This window comes from Colletes gigas, unplaced genomic scaffold (genome assembly GCF_013123115.1).
Source record: "Colletes gigas isolate AHSC1104 unplaced genomic scaffold, ASM1312311v1 Colletes_gigas_Sc00006, whole genome shotgun sequence".
Lineage (NCBI taxonomy): Eukaryota > Metazoa > Arthropoda > Insecta > Hymenoptera > Colletidae > Colletes > Colletes gigas.
The window spans coordinates 20,392-46,253 of NW_025106635.1; the positions used below are offsets into that span (position 1 = coordinate 20,392).

A 25,862-nucleotide genomic window follows, 5' to 3' on the forward strand; every position below is an offset into this window, starting at 1 on the left:
GTCGGACTTGACGATGGTGGAACGGTCGTTTGGTTAAAATTTCATTTATATTCGATTGCAGAGGCACGCAGGCAGGCAAGCAGGCAGGCAGGCAGGCAGGCAGGCACGCACTCACGATCCTCCTATTATTTACGATAATAAAAGTGTGTTGGTTGATAGAAAAAAATGGCAATTACAAGGACAAGTAGGAATAGCTTTCGTTGGATAAACCGAGAAGCGACTCGTATCGTAACGATCGGTCAGCAAGCGATCGATTTTCGAAGAAATGCTGTTGTACGAAGAAACGGAAGAACCGATGGCCCGATTACTGACTCGACGGTATAAGAAAGAAAACGAGACCGACAGATACAGGCGTAGATTGCAAAACGTATTAACCGCCTCGAGTCAGCAGTGGTCGTAGTTACGTTTGTCGGTGGCAATGAGGACGCGCGGCTTGGATCGATGAAAAAATTAGAATAGCCAGTGTTCGTTGGTAAAGAGGATGAAAGTATGCTGCTAGAAGCAGGACGTCGTTCGGTGCGTTGGTGCTGATCTCCGCCCGCCGTCTTCTTCCTCCTATCGATATGTGCCTACGTGCATGTATGCGTGTTCTGGTCGTGCGCGTACTTTTCTACACGCGCGTATAAACGTTATTTCGAATACGTAGAGGCGGGTGTTGGTGCGCGGTGCGTGTGCGTGGATGCCTGCGTGCGTGCGTGCGTGCGCGCGGCCAGGGCTCGGCGATGTCAGAAGTTCGTCTTACAAAAGCGCTCGTCGTCAGTTTTGTCCGATAAGAATGGGATTGGTGGTGATTGGCCGACAGCCAGTGCATTGACGCTACATTACTTTACGCGAGAATATACGCGAATACATAGTGAAACGTGTACGCATACACGCGTACCTATTCTACGTACACACGGTGGCATGTAGGTGGTGCGTGCGCGTGGGTGGCTATGTATTCGGTATGATGTAGGTATGGGTGCGCGTGTCTTGTACATACGTACGTGTAGTTTGTGGTAACGTGTAATGGCATGGAAATGAGGCGCTCGCGAGTGTCACCCCGAAAGATACGCCTCTCGCCTGGAAAGCTACTCTGCTGTGCTCCAAACTCGAAAGGAGAATCCTCTCGCGAGTGCTCGCTCTTACCGGTTTAACCTCACCACCGGCATCCTCGACGTGCGTGCTTTCTTTCATTCCGTTAACCCTTATTTGGTCTTGGCCGAGCAACTTTCCATCAATCTTCGACAACATGCGATAACATCCAATTACAAATAATCGAAAAGGGTCTCGTTCGTGATTCACGACATCCCGGAATCTTTGGATAGCGGAAAGAAAAATGCGCAACGAGTGGCTAAGAAACTTGATCGCGATAGCAGTTTTCGCCCTTATGGTTCATGGTAAGTACACGCTCTCTCTCTCTCTCTCTCTCTCTCTCTCTCTCTCTCTCTCTCTCTCTCTCTCTCTCACACTCTCTCACTCTCTCTCTCTGCCTTTCATTTCCTAACGCTCCTTACCACGTTTCGACTAACATCGAAACTTTCAACCTTCCTTCCCTCCTTCCATCGACGATTCTGCTCTTTCTTTCTTTCTTTCTTTCTTTCTTTCCCCGTTCTTCCATCATCTTTATTCTCTCCTTCCTCTGTTCTCTCTACCCTAATCGCTATAGACAGCTGACTGACATAAAGCGACAAAGAAACCGGCGATTACGTTTCATTTGCTTTTTAATAACTGGATGATAGCGACATCGATTAGCGACATTGGCCATTGTCGGTTTTACCGACAGTCGTCTTGCAATATTTTATTTTTATCTTTTATGGAACAGCCGCAATAGGGTATTTTTTCCCCCCGATTAATCGATACGTTCGAGGTTTACCGTAAACGAGTCCCACGAACGGATATAAGCGACAACGAATAAACTGACGCGTACGGTTCCAACTATCGTAACAATGAATCTTCCGTTCGCGAGCTGAACTCGTTGGTACGGACTTGAAGACAAAAATCGTATATGTACAGTCAGGACAACAGCGATTAACAGCAATAACAACCAAACTTGTTATTTATCGACGTTGTTCGCTTAAAAAGTGACACGTTGTCTAAGAAACAGTTAAATATTACATACTTACGTTTACACGAATGTACACGGTTGTGAAAATTGGTTCCTCGACGTTTAATTCCCTGGTCTCTCTACAATAAACAGAGAAGAAACAAGGCTGTGTTAGCTTGCGACGATTCAAAGGATATCGTCGTTTATTCTTCTATAACTTGAAAAGTACGAGAATGTGTCAATTTACCGCATTATTTTCATTGAAAATAGAACGATACCATCATCAAGTACTTAACATTTCTTCTTTTTTTTCTGTCTCCATTTAACATCGACAGCGGCGGGATCATTAGCGACAAGTTTAACGAAAAGAAACTAATCGAACCGCCTGGAGTCAACGATTCCTCGTCATTCGGGATAAAAATGTTCAACAAAAAAAAACGAAGAAAGAAAGAAACGTCGGTGGATGTATACGTTATGTTGATGTCTTTCAGCGAATGCAAACCTTGTAATGCATAGGTACATACTTGTAATACGTCAAATAGAATAACCGATACATCTTATTTTTTCTATCTTTAAATCGAACAAGCACGCGATAAACGTCTACAAAACATCCATTAGTGCACTTTACCTTATTAAGTATTCGCTCTAGTCATTGAAATTTTGAATATGTATGTATGTTATTGAAACGGGAGTTAAAGATGCTTCCGTACATTGTTGTACACTTTTTAATATCAGAAAAACAATATATGCGTCTTGATGTTAAAAGAAATGTGTGCGTGTGTATTTCTGCGAGAAAAAGAATACGTAGATACACATGCGCTCGCGTTAGCAAGTAATATGTATAGCGCTAAGATAACTGAGATTTGTCCGTTTGTACAGTGTGATATGTAATTGAAGGTGTAGTTACTACGCGTGATAGAAAATTATAAAAAATATTAGTAATCCGTTTAAATACTACCATTGCTGTAACTTGGAGGCCATCTTAGTAAACGGAAGATGCAAGAGAACATGATCGTTATGAATGTTAGGTTGCATAAAATTGAAAATCGTAAACATTCGGTCCTCTCGGGAGAAACTTCGAGTTGGTTGTCCCTTGGGGAAAAAGCACAAACGGCCGTTAGACATTGGTTGGTCTATTTTCGTGGATGGAAAGTCTTGCGAAGATAACCGAGTTTGGCCGACGTTAAACGAAACTATTAGGTTATATGCGATGCTGTGCAATGAAGCGGGCATGTCTGTGTATGTGCTTCTAGAATGCTTCGAGTTAAATTTATTTAAAAAAGCCTCGTTCGATTACAAACAATACGAGTAAAATGCACTAAACTCTCTTTCGTTGTACTGTTTCGATGAAATTTTTTTACGAAACTCTGCAATAATATTCGATCAACCACCAACAAGGAAACACTTTCATTGAAACTCGAATGAATAGATTCTACCATATCGTGGGATAAACATTGGATCTATATTTCTATGTAAAGAAATAGAAAAATAAAAAAAATTCTACACACTTTTCGTTAGTAGAATCAACGAATTAAAGAATCATATATTGAAAGAATAAAACAAGTAGTAAATACCTAGCTTTGTTTCAAATTCGTTACAGATTATTTGTACATTTCCATTTTTGGTAAATTGGACTCGGTTCTAACGTCGATCGTATTAATATTCTATCAATTTATTAGCAGGTTTCTCACAGTTCATTACGAAACGCAAATATCGGTATATCGGAGATTTATTTCAGTATCGAGGATGCTTTTTTTTATTGTTGATCGACTCTTTGTACAAATGTTTTAACGGTTAAAGCGATAGTATCTTTCATCGAGGAGAAAAGAAGTTACAAACGAACAAAAGAAAGATCGTAAAATGTTTTTAAATTCCACATCTGTCGGCGATCATCTTTCTCCTTCTTTGTCAGAAAATTCGACTAGGATGCCACGTTGTGGCGTATGGTATCGTACCATACCGACATCGTGCAGTGCTGTGCGCGGCACTCGCAGGGGTGAAACTGGACGATCGATAGCCTCCGTTCGCAAGACAATTTCTCCTGAGCTCGGGAGAGAGAGAGAGAGAGAGAGTGAGCGAAAGAAGGGGGATGAGGGAGGGAGGGAGGGAGAGTGAGAGAGAGAGAGAGAGAGAGAGAGAGAGAGAGAGAGAGAGAGAGAGAGAGCACGCTAAGTAAGGATTCCTCCGTTAGGTATAGCTATTTTTGGTCAAGTCTATAGCCCGAGACAAATAAAGAGGAGAAATAAAAGTAAAGGAAAAAATTAGTCGAAGCAGAAATAGAAATAAATGATCGATTTTTTCCGATTTACGGAAAGCTGCCCTCGATACGTTGCGATCGTTTTTATTTTATTTTTACTGTATACGAGTTTGGACAGTCCTGCTGGGAAAGAACTAGCAGGGTGTGTCGGTCGAACCCTATTCGAGGGTTCTGTGCGTCTTATGTTTCCCCTACGTCTCAAGGAATTCAATGGTTATTCCCGTTTCGTCTTCTACCTTCCCCTCTTACAGGAATATCCTTCTTAGGGATAGAATGTAATGAAACTGTTCCTTTCTCCGTGGTCCCTCCCATTTCCCCTTCTTTCTTCCACCGTTTCTTTCTCACTCTCTCCATCCCCCTTCCTTCTCCCTTTCCCCTGTCCCCTGTCCCCCGTCCCCCGTCTCCCGTCTCCCTTCATCCAGTTGTCAATTACTTGTGTTGCATATGCAACGTATAGTTTGCGGAAGGAACTCGTAAGCACGTTTGTCTACGCATACACTTGGTGTTAGTATACATGTAAAGAAACAATGACAAGAGTATACATATTATAACGTAAAGATCGAAAGATACCATGATCGTTTCCGTAGCTAGAAAGATCGAACGGTAGCAGATCGAGACACGATCCGCGTGATCCTTGGTTGATTTTTCAAACCGTAGTCGGCTCGGAATATTTGCGCGAAACAGTTGCGTTAGTTATGGACGGTTGTATTGCGTGCTAATCGATTATAAATAGTGACGAAGAAACCACATTTTCAGAGTCAGAGAGTGAAAATGATAGTCCACGGCACGATAATGGTTTTAGAATAGGACGATTCTCGCGACGGTTTGCTGTGGTATGCTTTTGGAAACTCGCCAAATGCAGTTTGGTAGTTCGTAATATGTATGTACTCTTGGAACTGTACTCGGTTCTCCTTCGCGCTGTTCTTTCCATTCGTTTCTGGTTCCTTCGACCTTCGTACACATTCTTAAACTGTTTAAATATACGTGTACTTGTGTATATTCCGTCTCTCGTTTCCATATTCCGTGCTTTGTCGTTTCGAACTTTCGTAAAGGAGAATCGAGAACTCGTCCAAGGAAATCGTACACGTGGTATTTCTATCGACGTTAATTATTCCTTAGGTCGGATCTATTATTGTTGGATCGTTATCGAGGAGTAGGTAGTATCGTCCGGGCTAAGACGAATATAGGGAAAATGCATGGGAATAACGTGCGTGCGGTAGAGAAGAAAGAAAGAAGAGAATACATTTGGGAAGCAGCGAGGAAAGAACAGTAGACAAGTTTAAAGGATAGTAAAAGAAAGCAAAGAAACCAAGGATAAGAGATTCAAGCAAAGGGAAAGAAAATAGAAAAGAAGAGGAAGGAGAAAACGGCAGAACTGGTAGAGCCAGCCACTAAGGGCAGCGGAACCAGCAGAACCAACCAACAGAGTCGAAGCAACAGCGGCAAATCAATACTCGCGTCGCAATCGCGAAGCCGTATGCCAAGTCATCGTGCATTCGAGCTTTCTACGCTTCTTTAATCTCGCTGTATTATCTTTATCTTCTATTCGCTGTTTTGAAATTAACGATCGAAAAATCAAGTATGTATGATCTCAGACGGTATCTCGTCTACGGCAGCATGCAAACAATCTACAAAACACTACGATTATCGCAAAACACACTGTACGACGCGTGTAGCGGTATAGCTATTTATTTTTATTTTAGAGGAAAATTCGAAATACGTTGTAAGACTTATCGAATCGAATATATAGCGTATATGTAATTGTTTGGCGCAAAGTGTGACAATGAGGAACCGAGAGCGGTAAAGTTAAGAGGCCGCGCGCTCTTTGGCTTTTCAACGTAGACGTGGCTGACGGAACTTAGGGCCGCGGTTAAACTGTAAGCGATAGCCAGTAAGTACGCTCGACTGTGACGCTTTCACTGTGACCACAAGGCTTCAGGCTGCAACAAAGATACACTGCTCTGCTCGACTTTAAACGCGTTAAGCATTCTCGTTTGCCCGTGAAAAATAATATTTATTAAATGGGATAAAGAAAGGTTTGTTTTATTTCAAATATTTCTGTTCCGGACACGTTCGATGAAACCGGAATAGCGCCGTTTAATAGAAAGTGGAACAGAATTGTAAGGAAGAAGAAGAAGTTTAATGAGCGAACGAAGGAGGCCAAAATACAAGAATCACTGAGCGAAGAAACGGTACAAGCAGTGAATATGATGGAATACAAAAGGAACGAGAGTGACAAGGCGAGTTGGGAAAGCTGGTTGCCGAGATAGCTTGATTCGGAGGAGGTTAGGACTGAAATGAAACGAGGATGCCTCGGGCCTACGGAGCGCAAGAACAGCGCGTTCGTCCGAGCTTGCCGAGTCTGTTCAACAGCGAAATATGAAAACTCCGGAGGCGATTTTAATTTAGCCACAGCGTCTATTGTTTCTGAGCGCTGAGTCGGGAGCACAAAAGAAAACTGTATGGATACGTGTGCGCGTTCAGTTTTCTCCATCTCTCTCAACGAAAGATCATGGGAGATATGTATTTTAGAGGATGCCTAAAACATTAAATAGAGAGACAGAACGAACTCTCTCCATTGAACGAAACACATGCTCGCTCTCTCTCTCTCTCTCTCTCTCTCTCTCTCTCTCTCTCTCTCTCTCTCTATCCTCGGATTCTCGAGCAAGTTTCGTCGATCGATTTACCTACGAAAGTATAGAATATTCGTTGGAAATACTCTACATATATGCGCACGCACCGTTCGGAATGCCGAGTAGCTATATCTACGTTCTTACAGACGCGAAACATTTCTCGAGTGCTTTTGCTTCGGACGTCCGAGTCCGAATGGGATTTGCAGACTGCGCGAAGCGATCGTAGACAATCGTGGTTTATCGGTCGTACCACCTATACCTATACCCATTCCACAATCCCCATAGCTATATCGGAATAGTTGAAATACCTTGGCGTCCGAGCGCGAACACTGAAGCTGTTTATGTCGCCGGCGCGTCTATCTTCGTCGCCGCCGCGTACTCAAACATCTAAAAATGGCTATATGGTACAACGTAGAATCGTGGCATAGAACATGTAGGAGGTGTATATGTATACCTAGTACATATTCGCAAACAAAGTCGCGCGCAAAAGGTTAAGTACGAAACGGAAATGAAATTAAAATAAAGAGAAATTTAAAGATAGAGACGTAAAGTAAAATCGTATCGGAGGAGCCCGTAGCGCAGCTACTACATATCTTCCCACAATGGCTATGATCATACTCGAGATACGAATCGCTTGGAATTATTTTTTCAGGGCAATTGAGATCACCGCGCATAACGGAACATCCGTCGGATATAATTGTGGCGAAGCACGAACCGGTAACGTTGAATTGCAAGGCGGAAGGTAAACCCCAACCAGTGATCGAATGGTACAAGGACGGCGAACTGGTTCAAACGTCACCGGCAGATCTCAAATCCCGTCGTGTTCTTCTTCCTACGGGCTCTCTTTTCTTCTTACGGGTGATGCACGGAAAAAAGGAGCAAGATGGCGGAGTTTATTGGTGCGTTGCGAGGAATCAAGCTGGCTCCGTTCCGAGTCGAAACGCTACCCTCACTGTTGCAGGTAAGCTAACCAACCCAACCTATTACTTTATTTATCTGTTACTCTATTTCACTGCTTGAATCCTTCGATCCGGGCACGATGTTTCGCGAAATAAACACCACAAGTGCCGAGCGTGTAACTGACGATTCGCCGATCGACTAAAAACTCGAATCCACGATTTAACGAACCGACTCTGGTATACGTAGATAGATTCGCTCTACGATACGGACGGTATGCACGCATTCTATCCATACCGCAAGTCGAACTACTTTTCATTCGTACAAAATGGGAAACGAGTAAACCACGTTCGGGCAAACGGAGCCGAGTTTGTTTAGGGCCGATCGATATTCCCGCTGGAGTAGCACACCGAGAACAGAGAGATGCGAACTCTCTTCAACGTTAAGCACACCTACCTACGCATCATCTTAACGAATCGATCGGTTCGATTCGAATTTTTAACACGGTATGCCTTTTCACAAATTTTACATAATGTGCGATTTTAATAGAACGTCGCGATCAAAAGTTATTTTATTATTCAGATATTTAATCATATAATGTATATATTATTATAACGTTTACTTAATACCGATCTCTGATCCTTCCCCAGTGGTAGTCCCAATCGGGATCAGGACCGCCAGATTTCACGTTTAAAGTTCCGCCCGTACTGAATATTTTTTCTCATTTCGGGGGTATGTGTATTCACCAAAAATGATTCTAATTGATCTTCGCGACCAAACACAATTTTTTCCCGAATGATTTGATATTTTTTAATAACTGTTTAACGAAGCCACGGTCAAGAAATTGATATTCTTCATTTTCGTCTAATTTCCCTCTCTAGAATCTCCCATTAAAATGTTTCCCAGGGTTGGCCGAACAAACGCTCCGTATACTCGCGATCGCGATTTCTGTTTCGATATAGCAGTTTATTGTTCCGATATAGTTGTAAGTATTACATGGAGTCGCTTTTATCAGGAAAGCTTCACCGACCCACTTGTAAAACTTTCACGAAGAATAAGAGTTTTTAGTTTGCGTTGGTAGCCGTTACACCGATATACGCGTATCGCACGCCTTTGAAATTCGGCCAGCGGGTTTTTTAATTGCAAAGCTGTCGGTCGTGTCGACGACGGCCGCACGAGCCCAAGAACCAATAGTCGAGGAAATGGTTATGTCGCGATGGAATATTGCAGATATATGAAAAATCGTTAAGGAAAAGAGAAATATGCTGGGAGGAAGATCGAAGAGGAAAAAAGAATGTAGGTACTGTAAGAGAATGAAATGAATGAAACGGACGGAAAGAGCATTGGTCCGAATTTTGCCGCCTATCCCTGCGATATACGCGCTCGCGCTCGCGCTCGCGCGCGACTACACCTACCTATACACCCATACACACCTATGCCTATGGTATGTGTGAGGAAGAGTGAGACGAGAAGGGGGAAGCGAAGGAGAATAGAAATCGATACGGAGCTGTATCTACGTGGAGCGTATGCTCGGCCAACATGGTGCTGTGTTGCGCGACGCGATGCGGATATATGTATGTATACCTTGCCATCGTGCGTATTAACCCAATATCTATACCTCTCTCTATCTGGCTTATCACATGTACACGCATTCCTATAAACACACTGTTCAATAAAATCATCTCCGACGATTATTCGTTTGGTAATTGGTGAAAAAATGGAAATGTCGACCGAAACGGTAGTCGATTTCCCGACAAGCCTATCGTTTGCCGCGACGTTTCTCGACGATCATCATGCTTTCCTCACCTTTTTTATCCTACTCGTATTTTCTCGAAATTAACAATCTCGTATACCTGATATTTAAATCGTATTTTATAATTAATATTTTCCTTTTTCCACTTATCGTCTTTGTAGTTTGTTAAGAAAAACTACGTTTTACTCGACCGAGGTTGAATTATTTGCATTATTTCCATAGGACGCGACGAGCCGCGTTACGTCCTCTTCCCTATACGTATGTATGCGCGTATGTCTCCTTTTTCATCGCATTTTCATGGTTCATGGTTCATGGTTCATGGTTCTTCTATCTATCCGATTAGATTTTTCCCTTTTTTCGTGAAGAAGAAGTATTGGCGCGCAACAGATAAAGATCGTGCGATTTAATCGCGTGTTTCGGTACAACTACATACACGTTCCGAAACACCTTCCGAAAACTAGACGTGTTTACGTTTCACACACGTTTCTAGTTATCGCGTTCTTGTTACGCGGTACATATTTACCGTTCATCTTCGCTACTCTGTTAATACTTGTCGTTCGTACTGTGATCGACTTGTCGGTAAAGATGGCGATAGCAATGGCGGTAGACTCAAACGGCAGTTATGGCCGACTACTATGAATAAGCCTTTGTGCAACGGGCACGCCGTTCCACGACCAACTTGTACCGAAATAACCTCGTTGAGAATAAAAAAAGTAGAAAAAAGAAGAAAAAGAAAGAGGAAAGAGGAAAGAGGAAAGAAAGATCGTAAGTGAAAAATAGTGAGAGGAAATACATCAGACGTAAAAGTAAAAAGAAAAGTATGTACAAGGATTATTCTCTGGCATTGTAATCCATGTACGTATTTAGTTGGAAGCAGAGAGAACCGCATCGCGAACCGCATCGCGAACCGCATCGCGAACCGAATATTACAGAAATATGAGAATGAAAAATGATAAATTGTAAACCGCTTGAAATGGAATCGATTAAGATTCGTCGGCTAATTTTTCCGTAGACTATCGGAAGATAATACGAGTCGAGGAGAATGTGTGTTGAATTGGTTGGACAGATTCGAGTTGCTTGGGTACCAATCCGGCGTTTCTCTTTTCTTCGATTCTCTCCTCTGCCAAATAACACCTATCCATCGTTTACTTTGAACCCTCAGCTATCCGGGAGCCCATTCGGGTCCCTCGTTCGCTCCATCCACCGCGTATCGATTAGCTGGACGGCATAGTACACCGCTGGGCTGTGCCAGGGTTACTTCGCATGGCTTTTAGAGGAAAAGAGAGGAAGAAAATGGGAGCCCGAGGGTTAGACGAGTTAAGAGACCGAGGGGTGCATAGAATGAGACGGATCTAGACCGAACAGAGAGAAAAGACAAAGGCGTTATAGCTTTTAATCCCAATGGAGGATGACGAAAACGAAGACGACCACGACCACGACCACGACGCAATGATGTTGCTCTATACCAACGGATTTCTTCGTACAAACTACCGACACAATAAACGTTTCCACTTATTCGCATTCGACAAAGAAAGACAACAACGGTCAACCGATACGTAGGTGTAGTCGTTTTCCGTTTAATGCTTACGTATCTATGTACGTACTTGCATACATATATGATAGTTGGTTCGCGCGTTATTATACAGTATGAAAGGAAACCACCAACTCTGACCCGTGTCTTTCTCTTTCTGTGTGCACGAGCGTAGCTACTCTATCTTACCATTACCATTACTTTTTTAAACATTATCCTGTTGAATAATATGCATCTCGAGAGATGAAAAATAATACTAATATATTATACTAGCCAATATCTTGCTTGTGTTAAATGTTTAATCAACCTCGTGTTCGTTTCATAGGACTAGATTCAAGTAGTACCCTTTGTTCCTATTAAATACAAAAGAACGAGACCTTTTCACATCGTATATACTACATATGTATATGTATGTATACGTACAGCAATCCAACTTCCGTTCCCATTCTTCCTCGCATTCCGAAGAGAAACATATAGTTTTGTCCATGGACGTATCAGAAAATGTGCATGCTCCACGAACGCGGCTAAAACTCTACAGACGTACAGATTATATGTATATTATAAGAAGATTATAAGAAGAAATTTACTTAAATATTCTTGGTTCCTCTACGCACAAATTTCTACAGAGCATAGAAAAACAGCATCGATAATCGCAAACTATAATCGCAAAGTATAAGATGGTATATTTTTATCTTTTTTTGTTTGCAATTGTGCGTGGTAAGAGTGGTTGCGTTAGGAATCGGTGGCACTGTTAAGACCCGTTATGCAATGTCGGGCAAGTCACGCTGCCGACCAGTCGCCGACGACGCGACTAAGGTACAAGCTACAAGAGAATACAATATGGATTCGTACGCATCTGGTCGCCGGCGCAGCGCACCGCGGCGCCGGGCGCCGAACGTCGAACGCCGGGCGACGCGGCGCGGCGCGGCGCGGCGCGGCGCAGCGCAGCGCCGAGACTGACTTGATCCTGATCGCTGGTCAACTTGTCGCCGGCAACCACGTGCATATGAACCCATACACGTATTCTCTTGTACTTTCTGTACAACAATTTCTATAAACATCCGTCCTATGTGAACTGTATAATATACGTATACTCGAAACGACCACCTTCGGCTTGAATGAAAGCCAGCAGAGTTAAAAAATAAGCAGTGATCGGGATGGGTGACGCGAGTAAGTACCTACATCGGTGGTTACAACGTTGTAACCAAGTTACTTATTTACAGGCTTTAATTTACGAATAAAAGAATGAAAGTTTATCGGTCCCCGTCGAGTAAGAGAAAATATGTAGTGAATAGGATCGATAGGAAGTTATTCCTTTCGCAACCAACTCTTTCGACGAGTCTGGCCGTGCCGTGCAGTAAGGAACAAACGCTGTCGAAACAACGGCTCCATTCAATCCCAATGGTGTACCTAAGTACATAGTAGGTATTTCCGGCGTGGACAGCCAAGTTTGCAAGACATAGTCTGAGGGTCGCGGCGCATACAAACGTTTATCGCAAGATGCAATCTACGAGCAACGATAGATATCGAACAGCCGTGTACTCATTCATATTCGTATTCGCATACGCATTAGCATTCCTATATCGCATTCGCATTCGCATTCGTATTCGCATTTTCGTTCAGTTTCAACACTAACATCTTTTAACGACACTGTGCAATTTTTTCTAATTTTTCTAATTTTCTTCACCATCGATACAACATTTTTTTGCAAAACAATACCTTTTAATACCATGCATGGTTTTCGCGACGATTCCATGTAAACGGCAAAAAACTTTTAAACGAACGATCGATTCGAAACTCTTTCTTCTCCCGATCGTATATTGATTTTCTAGTAGTTTCATGGAAGAAAAACGAAGACGGCGTTCTAGGTAAACACAGTATAGCAGATATCATTGAGGGAGTATGCGGTAAGCGCATTTATTTCTCCGTTCGCGTATGCACCACGTACAAATCTCGTTTCTGTCTAGTGCGCGATGTTCCACGGTGATATATGTGCGTGAGTACGTCCAACTGCCACGCCTACCGACACTACGGTTTAATTGAGTAATCGAGTACCCTTGCGACGATGCCTGAACGGGGAGGAGAGTCACTTCCAACCCTCCCTGATCTCGTTCCATCGTATACCGTTCTCACCACCACCACCACCACCACCACCACCATCCTTCCTTTTCTCTTTGGCTCATCGCGTACCTTTCACGACGAATATTTTTCGAAAGACAACAATCAGATTGATCTTTTTATTTAAAAGCTTCGCCCCGATCGCGAAATCGAGCTGCTTACTCTAAACGGGCTATTCGAATACTTGTTTTCGGATCTTTCCTTTTCGATCCGTCGAATTAGCGGACATTCTAGTGTGTATGTGTGTGTGCGCGTGTGCATGTGGAGGGGGGGGAGACACGTATATCGGAAAGCGAGGATTGCTCATCCGTCGTTTGTAAGCTGAACGTAACGAAACGAAACGAAACGAAACGAAACGAAACGAAACGATGCGAAAAAGAAAGAAGGATATCCGAACGTAGAGAGCAGTTGAAGAGAAAAAGTCAAGGGAAATGTCGAGTGTAAGACCAAGAAGGAGCGTATGGATGGCGTGAGTTACACCGCTCGTGTCCGGTTTAGGGGAATCAGAGACTCGATACGACATAAACCAGACAGAAACAATGTAATTTAAATGGTAAGCGAACAGTCTATGGTATCATCGTATAGGTAGGAGGTATACATACGTACATAGGATACACCCTATGTAACGCATATTTTACCAAGGTACAGACGGTCTGCGTGTTAACGGAATTTCGTGAATTAAAATACGACGGATAAATCGAATCTGCTGCGCTCCCGTGTTCCTTGACGCGACTTTCGACAAACACAAACGCAAAGCGATGATTATACGATGCGAAGATTAGGTAATTATTAACAAACTGTAAAGAAAAAAAGAAGGGAAGAAAGAAAGAAAGAAAGAAAGAAAAGCAACAACTGCAAAGTACAACTCTATTAATAGTAGATGAGAGAGTGAAAAATGAAGAGTAAAAAAACGAAACGAAACGAAACGAAACGAAAGATGCGTTAACGTGTGCCCTATACATATAATATGGATACATGTAAGATGTACGTATCGTACCCGTATCGCACGCGTAGATAGATAAGTGTTGAACTGCTCGACTAGAAGGCAACTTTGACCATCCACAGCAATGGTTGCCTATCGAATAGTAGTCGCACGGGGGAACGAACGCCGCACGCTCGCGTCTATTTATATCGAATCCGTGGGCATACCGGACCAGACTGGCGCGTCGCAGCGACTCTGGTGCGCCGACAATTCCTGCGACAACATAGCCACTCTTAACCGCCTAAAGCACAGGATAAACTTATCGCGTTACCTACTAAAAATCCTTAATAAATTTATCATCGTTGTGAAATTTATATGCGTCTTGGTATTTTATCCTAGTATGCTGATCGTTGACTCACTTTCCAATGCGACTCTTTCTACGTGTATGTGTCTACTTTAATAGGTAGATGGATGTAAGTAGAATGTAGCGTGCATCTACGAGAAGATGGCCAGGGAGTATGTATACGTATACTCGCTTCTCTCCGACTGACCCCACGATTTTTACGCTCTGGCAGTTCTTGCCTATGGGTTCTCATTAGCACGTGTCACGCGACCGAATGCTGCGCCAAGCCGCGCCAAGCCGCGCCAAGCAGCGCCAAGCCGCGCCAAGCAGCGCCAAGCCGAATCACGCCGAATCACGCCGTTTCGGCCAATAGCAGAAACATCGCGTCATACAAGAGCTGAAATTATTAGACTTTGCTCTAGAGTAGAGACTTTGACACCAATCGCCTGCATTCCTTTCTCTAGATCATCTAGTCTGTCCCAAAGTCACGGTGTATTCGATTGGAGGAATAACATTAGAGAAATGTTAGATTATAGCAATTCGGAGTCATACCACCGATCCGAACGCTGTAGACGCGGCTTGAAACAGATTCAATGTTCCCGCATGTACATCGTGTATCGCGAGTAACAGTTTATTCCGATTCCCATAGATAAATGTAACAAACCGAACGAAGAAAATAAACGATAAGAGAATCAAGAGGAATATAAGATGGACGCAGATTGCTCGCATCATCGATCGGTCTAATCCGCGAGCTAAATGGATCGGCTGGATATAAATAATAGCCGATTAAAATACAAATGGCCACAACCTGGTAAACATTTTTGCTCTTGTCAACGAGAATGTGCGTTTAGTAGATAATATGGTTGGAATAAAAGAGAATGATCTTTGTACACAGGCTAAATCGAAATTGGAGAGCCACGCGATAAATGTACCAACTACTCGTAGCTACTTTTACGGCTACCTTTGTATGGATTCGCGATCGACCACCCGTATACGGATATACCTACTCTCCGTATAGTTACACATCTATATATATATATATATATATGTATATATATATGTATATATGCATATATGCGTATATGTGTGTATATGTATATGGGTACACAGACAGCGGTCAGTTCAGTTAAAACCCGCGGCAAGGCATCGAGCGGCCGAGCGTGCAACATGTAAGCAGGCTAACGTACACCCATACGGAGATATTATATCCCTGTGGGCATTTGCATTCAATGCTCTTACCTACCGAGCGAGTATCCCATCTACGTAGCCACTGCCACTGCTGCGCCACTGCTGCGCCACTGCTTCTCGCCCTTTCTAACCGGTCCTTGTACCATTGTGTTTATTTATGCACTTTAATTATATCGAATATGGTACTCTGAGAACACTAACGCCAGAAATTTATCCCTCTCTCTCTCTCTCTCTTACTCCCTCTCTGTGCGCGTGTGCGTGTGTTTCTTACACATCGTCGACGCGCAAACGCCTACACGCATACGATTTCTTCTTATCAATACTACATCGAATCGATTCCACTGGAACTGTAAACGCAACTAGGTGCATGTAAGTACTCGTACATTATAGGAGAAACAATCGAATTCTTACGTTTAATCGAAGAACCTTCCAAACATTTCTTTCTCTTCGTCGTGTCGAATGTTTATTATTTTCGGACCATGATACCGAAACGCGTATTTGATTTTACATCTTACGTATTCCTTTATTTTTACTCTCGCGTTGCTCTTTGGTTAGTAAGTACATATTTATCGAGAACGATACAAATACTCTTGCGCGAGTTAGTGAACGTGTGTTGCACGATTCGCATTGCGATAACATTCCACGGTTTAACCACATTTTCTTCAACGTTCGACAAACTGCAATAGTATATGCAACGATACGATGTTGAAACAACTATTATCGCTGGAGCTGAAACACGTTATTATATGTTTACTCGAGCACACCTACTTTTCGATAAGTTCGTATTATCTAGAAACAGAGTTTGCAACGAGTCGTTGGGCGATAGGAATATTATTAATAATATTCTTTCGAGTGTTGATAAAGTTAAAGAATATTATTGTTGCGTTGGATCTGTATCCGTGTTGCGACAAGAGGTATCCCGTTTTTCAAGGACTCGTCTCGCGCAGATGGTGCTACTCCCGCACGGTCTAACAGCCATAGCCGTTTGTCTGTTCCATGGACGCGTAGCGCGCGAAGGGTGCACGCGTGCAATCTGCTGTGCCGTGGCGTGGCGTGGCGTGGCGTGGCGTGGCGTGGCGTGGCGTGGCGTAGCGTGGCATAGCATGCCATGGCGCGCGGCTGCTGCTCTCATTAGTTGGTTCCTGCGGCTCGCGAAAACCCCCGGGGGGGGGTCTACGCCCGACAAGGGTGAGAATGGTAAAAAAGACGAAAGGGGCGAGACGGGAGATCCAAGAACCCTTCAATTCTTTCGCTCCAGATCTAGCGTCCGTTAATTGGAGGTTGTTTGACTACGCACCAGCTTCACCCCTATTCTTCCTTTTCAAGCCCCCACTTTTTTCGCCCCATCTCTCTCCCCCTTTGATCCAAGATTTTCAAGTACCTACTAGCCGTTGTCGTCGTCGTCGTCGTCGTCGTCGTCGTCGTCGTCGTCGTCGTCGTCGTCTCGTTAAAAAAAGAAAGAGGAAAATCGACCTCAGATTAGGCCGCTTATCGTATTTCGTTGCTGGTAAAAAGCGTAGCAACGATCAAGCAAGCAGACATCGAACAAAGTGAAATATTACGGAGAGAGGACAACTAACACGAGCTGATAATAAACCCATGTATTCAACACCTATCGTATACTCTGTAAGTAATACATAGGCGGTGTGCACACGCATACCTACAACGCACGATCGATCGGTTAGTTTCGATCAGGGGTCTTTTGTTCGAGGATAAAACACTGTATGGATGCGAGTCGAAGAGTTAAACGAGGTATTCGCATTCCAGGATTTGGAATTTCTTTTGAAAATGTAATGATGAAAAGCCGTTCGTTCGAGACCCTACCACACACACGAGCTACAACTGTGTTTGCACGACGCTAACGATGAGCAAACAGAGCGGAACGGCTTCGCCGATAGACTGCCTAGTCGTGTGACTCATCATTCGACCGGAGACCGAAGAGATCAAAGAAAAAGGACTACATAGGACGAATTTGCTCTTGCTGTTTCAAGATTTACCCTCGTTCTAATAACGAAACCCACTCTGATGACAAACGTTCCGGTATTAACACGCCTCGCACATTGCATCACCAACTACCACTTGTACACGCATACACTATACCGTACATGAAAAATTAGTAATTTCTAAATTAGTAAATTTTCGAACAAACACTCTTAATAACTTGATACCCTGAGAAATGTTTAACCGTACAAGTTTTATATGAAAATCCCAATGTTATTATCAACGAAACTGAAAACGACCAGAAGAACGCTCCTATTATTTTTATTGTAGAAAAAGTACCGGTAGCGAAACGGATGGCCAATTTCCCGTTTCCCGTTTCCCGTTCCCCGTTCCCCGTCTCTTCCCTTTCTCATCGATTTCTCATCGATTTCTCAAGGAATATGTAGTTGATTCCGTATTTCCATTCGCATCTTTTAGAAACATTCTTGTAACTTTAAACGCGCACTAATTTTCTTTCCAACCGTGGTGGTGGTGGTGGTGGTGGTGGTGGTGGTGGTGGTGGTGGTGGTGGTGGTGGTTGTTGGTTACCGCATATTCCCCGACACGAATGATCTTTATCGCTTAGGAAAAGGATATAGGATACTTGGTAAGCTTTTTCTCGTTGAAAAAGTCTATCTCGCAGTTACTAAAAATAAAAACGTTCCTCGTGGTTTGGTGAGCGGTGATACGTGATACGTTTGGAAAAATGTTAATCGATCGGTTGCTAGTAATATTTCATCAAACGTGTCTCTGTTGCAGTGCTAAGGGACGAATTTCGAGCAGAACCGCAAAATACTAGAGTCGCGGCTGGAGAGACCGCTTTGTTAGAGTGCGGACCACCCCGGGGTCATCCTGAACCGACGCTGCATTGGAAAAAGAACGATCACATGATAGATTTGGATGCTACGAAACGGTAGGAATAGAAACACGTTCCGATAAGATTTTCAAAAATTTCGATATCGAAATGGCGGCAAAATGTCTGATAATGAAATCTGTTGTAGAATCAGTTTGGTAGACGGTGGTAATTTGATGATCTCGGATGTCAGACAAACGGACCAGGGAAAGTATCAGTGCGTTGCCGAGAACATGGTGGGCGTAAAAGAATCCGCAGTAGCAACTTTGACAGTTCACGGTAAGAGAGTTGTACGTATACGTATGTGCAGGCGTTGTGAGAGCGTGGACGAGGAGGAGGAGGAGGAGGAGGAGGAGGAGGAGGAGGAGGAGGAGGAGGAAATATTAAAAATATTTTTCATTGGTTCGTTAGTGAAACCGTTCTTCTTATCGACGCCCGGCAATCAAACGATTCTAACGGATCAGACGGCTGAATTTGCTTGCCGCGTAGGCGGCGATCCTCCACCCGAGATACTTTGGCGACGAAACTACGGGAAAATGCCGATCGGCCGAGCGCATATTTTGGACGACAAGAGCTTGCGTATAGAGAAAGCGACGTCGCAAGATCAGGGCACGTATATTTGCGACGCTAAGAACGGCGTGGGTGCGATATCGGCTAGCGCAACTTTGACGGTACATTGTGAGTAAGAATCGGTAAAATTTGCGAGCGTTTCTCGTGCCATCGAACCACCAGACATCTTTTCACACTGATTGTTTTTGATCGTTAGCGAGACCAGTGTTCACGAATTTTCCAAAGGACGAGGTGGCTGGTATCGGATCGAACGTATCGTTTTCCTGCGCGGCCCGCGGTACGCCTAAACCTTCCGTCTTTTGGACGCGCGAAGGCTCTCAGGAACTAATGTTCCCTGGAAACGAGTATCAGGGACGTTATAAAGTTACGGAAGAGGGAAACCTGCACGTGAGAGGAGTCGTCGGGAAAGACGAGGGGCACTACGTGTGCAGCGCGATAAGCCAAGCCGGTGCCAGTACGGCGACCGTTTTCCTTCAGGTGTCGTCCGTCGAAGAGGCCCCGCCACCCATTATCGAGATAGGCGCGACCAATCAGACATTGGCTCCGAAAAGTGAAACTTGGTTACCGTGTCGCGCGTTTGGAAGACCGGTACCAAAGATCCGCTGGTACAAAGACGACCAATTGGTGCGAGTCGATGCCGGGGATCGATTGACAGTCGCGAGCAACGGGACGCTTTCGATAAAGAATCTTCAATCGAGCGACAACGGAGTGTACAGTTGCGTCGCTTGGTCCGAGTCCGGGAACGCGTCGTGGACCGCGAGCTTGACGGTTAGCCCGGAAGCGAGTCATCAGGCCGGTATCGCGGTGCCAGATGTATCGAGTTTACCCGAAAACCCGAGCAAACCGAGAATAGTGAACGCTACCAGTAACACGGTTACGCTTACGTGGAGTCCGGGTCACGAGGGTGCTAGCAAGATAATCGACTACACCGTCGAATATTATGCGACCAATCCAAAAACCGGCTGGATCGTTGCCGCGACCGGAATTACCGACGACATCTACACCGTAAGCATACCTCTCTCTTATTTAACAAATCACCATCGCCTCTACCAACCAACTATCTACATACATCGTGTTCGGATACCTTTTTCTTTGCAAGGTAACCAATCTGAAGCCTGACACGAGTTACGCGTTCCTGGTTCGTGCTAGAAACGGTCATGGTATTTCGTTTCCCGGTCCTCTTTCGGACGTTGCGCGTACGACTAGCCTCGACCAACAAACGATTCCACAGACCGAACTGATTCGAGCTAGAGATCGACTCAACAGCGAGATTCTCTACTTGAAGGAGGTTCAACCTTTGAGCAGTACCAGCGTCAAGATCATATGGGACGTAAGTAGAAATTAATCTTTCGAAACGTTTACGATAGACGCGAGGCGAGTCTTGTTACTTCATCTCCTCTTACTTTAGATTCTTGGAGCTGCCGATTTAGTCGAGGGTCTCTATATAAGGTACCGACAAATGTCCGAGAAACCAGAATATCGAATGGTTACGGTACCGAATGCCGGCGCAACCAGCTACGTTTTAACCAACCTAAACAAGTATACGCGGTACGAGTTCTTTCTAGTTCCGTTTTTCAAAACCATCGAAGGGAGACCGAGTAACGTAAAGTTGGCCACCACGTTGGAGGACGTACCCTCCGGTGCGCCCGAAAACGTTCACGTTGGAATGATAAACGTCACCTCGGCGTTCGTTCGTTGGTCTCCGCCGCCGAAAAGCACGCAAAACGGCCAGCTGATTGGATACAAGGTAAAACGATCCTCCGACCGACCGACCGACCGACCGACCGACCGACCGATCGATCGATCGATCGATCGATCGATCGCATATGCGCGCTACTATACTATTATCCCTATTCCGTTTCAGATTCAAATCAAGAGCAACAGCAGTAACAAGATTTTGGGTCAAATGTCGTTGAACGCATCGACGACGTCGGTGATCATCAACACCTTCACGACCGGTGGTCTGTACACGGCACGCGTCGCCGGATTAACGCGCGAAGGTCTCGGCCCGTTTTCCGCACCGACCGTTTTAAACATGGATCCGGGACAACTCGCACAGTTGCCACCGCGAACAGATCCGAGTCAAGGGAGTGCTTCGGTCGTCGGTGAAACTTGGTTTTTAATTTTGATGATAGCGGTTGCGTTGACCGTTATCGCCACCTTGCTGGGTGCTTTTTACGTACGACGGAGACAAACGATGAGCAAACAACTCGGACATTTGAACGTTCCCGTTGGTACAGCCAACGACATTTGTCAATTGAACAAAGACACTCTGTGGCTGGAACGCGGATGGAGACCGAGCAATACTCTTCAGGCTTCCGCCACCGACAAAGACTGCGAGACGAAGCTTCTTAGCAATCAGAATCAAATCGGACTGCCACCCGGAATCGTCGGAATGACGGGCTCGGAATACGCCGAAGTAAATTTAACGACCTTTTATAACACGAGAAAACAACTGCAGGCTCCGCCGGAGCCCTATGCCACGACCACGCTTTGTATGCCGACCCGTAGTCCGGACTCGATAGAAACTAGCGGCCGAAAGTCCAATTCGAGCGATTCCTGTCTCAAGCCTGACTACTCGAGTTTGGATTCCAATTTGGACCGAAACAAATCGACCGTTTCCCCGTGCAGCGACAACGCCAGCAGTGTTTACAATGCGGACGATACCGCGGAACCGCACAGAAGAACTCATCAGTACAGAATGCCGTTACCCAGTGAAAATCAACCACCGAATTGGTGCGATATGATACCGCCCCCGCCAGAGCATCCATCCTCGTTCGAAGGATCGCTTGGTTCGGTCAGAACGCATTCGCATTCCCATCAGCATCAACACCAACACCAACCTCAACATCAATACCAGTACCACCACCACCATCACCATCATCATCATCAACAACAACAACAGCAACAACAACAACAGCAGCAGCAGCAGCAGCTTCAATATCAGTACCAACATCAACACCATTACCAGCAACAGCAACAGCAACAGCAACCACAACAATCGCAACAATCGCAACAATCGCAACAATCGCAACAATCGCAACAATATCAAACTGCATTTAGCCCGCATCTAGGGAAAAGAAGCATCAACAGACAAAACGATTTAGACCTGATGACCGGTTCTGGATTAGCTTTGGGACTAGGTTTGGGTTTAAGTTCCAATTCGGGTTCCGGATCTGGTTCTGGTTCTGGGTCTGGGTCTGGGTCTGGGTCTGGGTCTGGGTCTGGGTCCGGTTCCGGATCAGGTTGCGGCTCTGGTCCCGGATCGGGTAATTCTCAAAGTCCACCGAGTCCACCTGTTAGAACAGCAAACAATTTAGGAGGCTCGGGAACAGTTTGGAACGGTTCGAGTCAGCAACAGCAACAACCGTTCGACGGTTCCGTTCAACAAACCGGTAACGTTCATCCACAAAGCAGATATACCAGTTTACCGCCGCAAACGAATCCGCCGCCGACGTTGCCAGCCCTTCCGCAAGGATTCGATCGTTACGAGTACAAGACTAATCAAGAAAATGAATACGAGAGCGGTTCCCTTTTGTACGCCCAACGGAACGGCTCGCCGTTGGAAGACTACGATTCCACGTATTGTCGCGTGAACCGAACCGATTCTCGTTCCGAACAATCGATCGCGAACGAGGATATCTATCGACGAACCGATCAAGACGCCTATCCACCGGAGAACCTTTATCAGCCCGAGAACGAGGATTGGGATAGAAAGTCCTGCGATTCGAACGCGCACTCGGACATTTGTTGCTCCTGTTCCGAGTCTAGTTGCCTTTACGAAAACGCGCTCGAGTACAACGATCAATTTACTTCGACGTCGGCAAATTGTTTACACGACAAAGCCGGCTCTCGAAGCAGAAGCGGTAGAAGTCCACGCAGAAGAAATGCTAGAACCTCGTCGCCCACTTACAGCAGCGGCGATAGCAATTACTCTTGTATTCCCACCAGACAATCCGGAAGTATCAGCTCGCAAGAAAGGTTGAGGCATAACCGCGGTAAAGGTCAGCATACCAATATCCTTTTCTACTTTCTTCGATACAACCTTCTCTCTTTTAAATATACCTTATTTTCACTCTATCTCTCTCTCTCTTTCTTTTTCCGTCAGACAAAGTGCCTAGCTTCTCGAGAATCGCCGGCTATCCTCAACATAATTCCACGGGATCGAATACCGTCAGCAGTGCCGGCAGTCAAAGGTACAACAAGCTAAACAATGTCTTCGTAGGTGGTGGCAACTCGAGTACTCCAGCAGAGTGTAGTCGGCCGGCCGACCTTCGCGATGGCTGATATCACGTGTTCTCAAAGCGGAGAATCGCTGCTGAACAACCTCTAACGTCGAAATAATTTACTTCGATCGCAACGAATAGAGTCGTTTTGTTGCGATACTCGAATATCGCGGACGCGTGTACTACAAAGTACCTATCGATCGCGTCCTCGACATCTTCAACGTTGAACCGTTGACCTCGGTACCACCATCCGATTCCATTTCGATTCCCATTTCTTTCGTCTCTCCTTTCCGACACACTTTCAAACCTTCTATTCACAATTTTATCTTTTTCGCTAACCCCCTTGCCCCCTTGCCCCCTTGCCCCCTTCCCCCCTTCCTATTGTGCTTTTGTTTCTTTTTTTTCCTTCGGTTAAGACTTTAATCGGTCGATTCGCACCACCCCCTATCACGATCATACGATAAAAGATTCTTTTCTTTTACTCGGCACACTCACTGCCCTCCCCCCTCGAATAAAAAGGATACAAGGATAGAGATAAAAGAGAAGAGTGCGCGAAAGTCGGGAAGCGAGAATGTTTTAAACGATGGACCGTACGAACAAAATGTGTGGGTTTAAAAACATTGGAAACATCCAAGTGTAGATAGTTTTTTGCCAACGAGTTTTCAATTATAGGTGATCTGCGTGGACGTGCGCTAGTTAGAGCTTCGATCCAACGTGACATTTATTTTTCAATAGATTATGCGTTCTCGCCACCAAGTTCCGTACATATATTGCTTTTTAACGATATAACGTTCCTAAACTTTAAGGAAAAGTCTCAATGTGTTTATCGCGAAACAGAGAGAGAGAGAGAGAGAGAGAGAGAGAGAGAGAGAGAGAGAGAGAGAGAGAGAGAGAGAGAGAGAGAGAGAAACAATTGACGCGCGAATCTCCTAAAACGCGCCTCTTTATAACGATACGTGCGATCGACTATACACGTAAGTAGTATTAACATCGTATCGAACAATGTTTTACAAGCTGTACGCGCAGTGTTCTTTCTGTCGAGTTTAAGTAGCCGTAACCGCTGATTTACGTCTTTTGGCGCGAACCTCGCAAATATGTACTACCAGACCCGCCCGCCCTCCCTTTCCTCGACTTCGATTCGATTCGATTCGTTTCATCGTAACGAAACGTCGAATGACGGGCAAATGTTCATTTTTTTACGATAGCCAACGCCAACGGAATTACGGCAGCTTAACGAGATACGCACACGGATAAAGGTTCGAGTAATTTCGAAATCGTATGAAAATTGAACCTGATCGAACGTAGAATCTTTAAATCACTAAGTGTGTTCTCGATGTAGCGAGACGACGAGTTCTCGAGCCAAGAATCAATCCCACCAGCGAACGATACGCGAACGAAGTAAACGGGATGACAACAACAAGTTAAGCAACAAGCAAGTCGAGTCAACGACACTCGCCGCTATAATCGCTATAATCGCTCAAATTTCTTGTAATTAGTGGAAAACGTTTTAAAGAAGAAAAGGAAAGCGACAGGGATAATTGCCTGGTTAGATGTCGTTACTACATATTTAGCGAAACAGTAGTTGGTTATCGATGTGGTTAGGCGTGAAACGACGCGACTGACGGACGTCGAAAACACTGCCGGGAGGGAATTATCGATTCCGAAATATTTCGTCAAAGAATATAAAGATAAATGAAACTGTAAATCAGCCACGAGTGTAAAAGTTCGAAGAAGATAAATTAAACAAAATGAAGAAATTTTCATGAATCCGTAGCGTGTATAGATACAAGTGTAATCCATCCAGACGGGCGAGAAGTGAAAAATTTAATTAATTGATAAGGGAGTTCGGTTTTGTAGCGTGTTTAGACTAGAACTCGATTCGGTCAACTATAGCCACGTAGAACATACATATATATATATATATATATATATATATATATATATATATATATATATATATTTTAAGTAACATTCACCGTAACAATATCCCAACTATCTCTCCATATATTATACATACATAGGTCTATATTTCGACTGTACGCTGAATTTGCCAAACTTCGTTCAACATTAATGACGTAAGTGGCCGTTAGAGAAATACCTATACATATATGTAGGTTCTTCGGGAGAGTGAACGCCCCTAAATCTGTACATAGAGAGTTGCACTTCTTCATTCTTCATGGTATGGAAGAACGGTATGAATCGATAGTAGTTACATACTTAGGTACTGAAAATAATCCGTTCGAGGTCGAGAGCTCACGGTATTTTCGTTACGCGAGAGAACGAACCTTCGTCACTTTACGCCGAACCATCCTACTAATTTGCGAGAAAAAAGTAATACGTTATTTTTATAGTTTATCATCCTCGCACAATTCTTACGATGGTTCGCGGCGCCATTTGTATCATATAACGCGTAACGTCGTAATTCCTCCAGGTTTAACAGAAATAAAACGCCGCGTAAGCATTTATTTACGCGATAGTTCTTTTCCCATATCTTCATTTTTATTTACCATTATTTATATACCACTCTCGATCCCACGCGTATCATGATGCCTGCCCGCCTCTTACCTT

General features: G+C 44.4%; 1 protein-coding gene across 1 annotated transcript; it reads left to right on the forward strand.

Moving 5' to 3' along the window:
* LOC122395570 (roundabout homolog 2-like) lies at window positions 1–25,785 on the forward strand. The gene is made up of 10 exons (XM_043393243.1): window positions 1–1,376; window positions 7,566–7,874; window positions 18,405–18,558; window positions 18,647–18,777; window positions 18,910–19,176; window positions 19,265–20,073; window positions 20,168–20,398; window positions 20,477–20,815; window positions 20,933–23,072; window positions 23,177–25,785. The coding sequence occupies exons 1-10, from the start codon at window positions 1,316–1,318 to the stop codon at window positions 23,353–23,355; spliced, it is 4,620 nt and encodes a 1,539-aa protein (XP_043249178.1). The 5' UTR covers window positions 1–1,315; the 3' UTR covers window positions 23,356–25,785.
* Window positions 25,786–25,862: the final 77 nt, after the last annotated feature.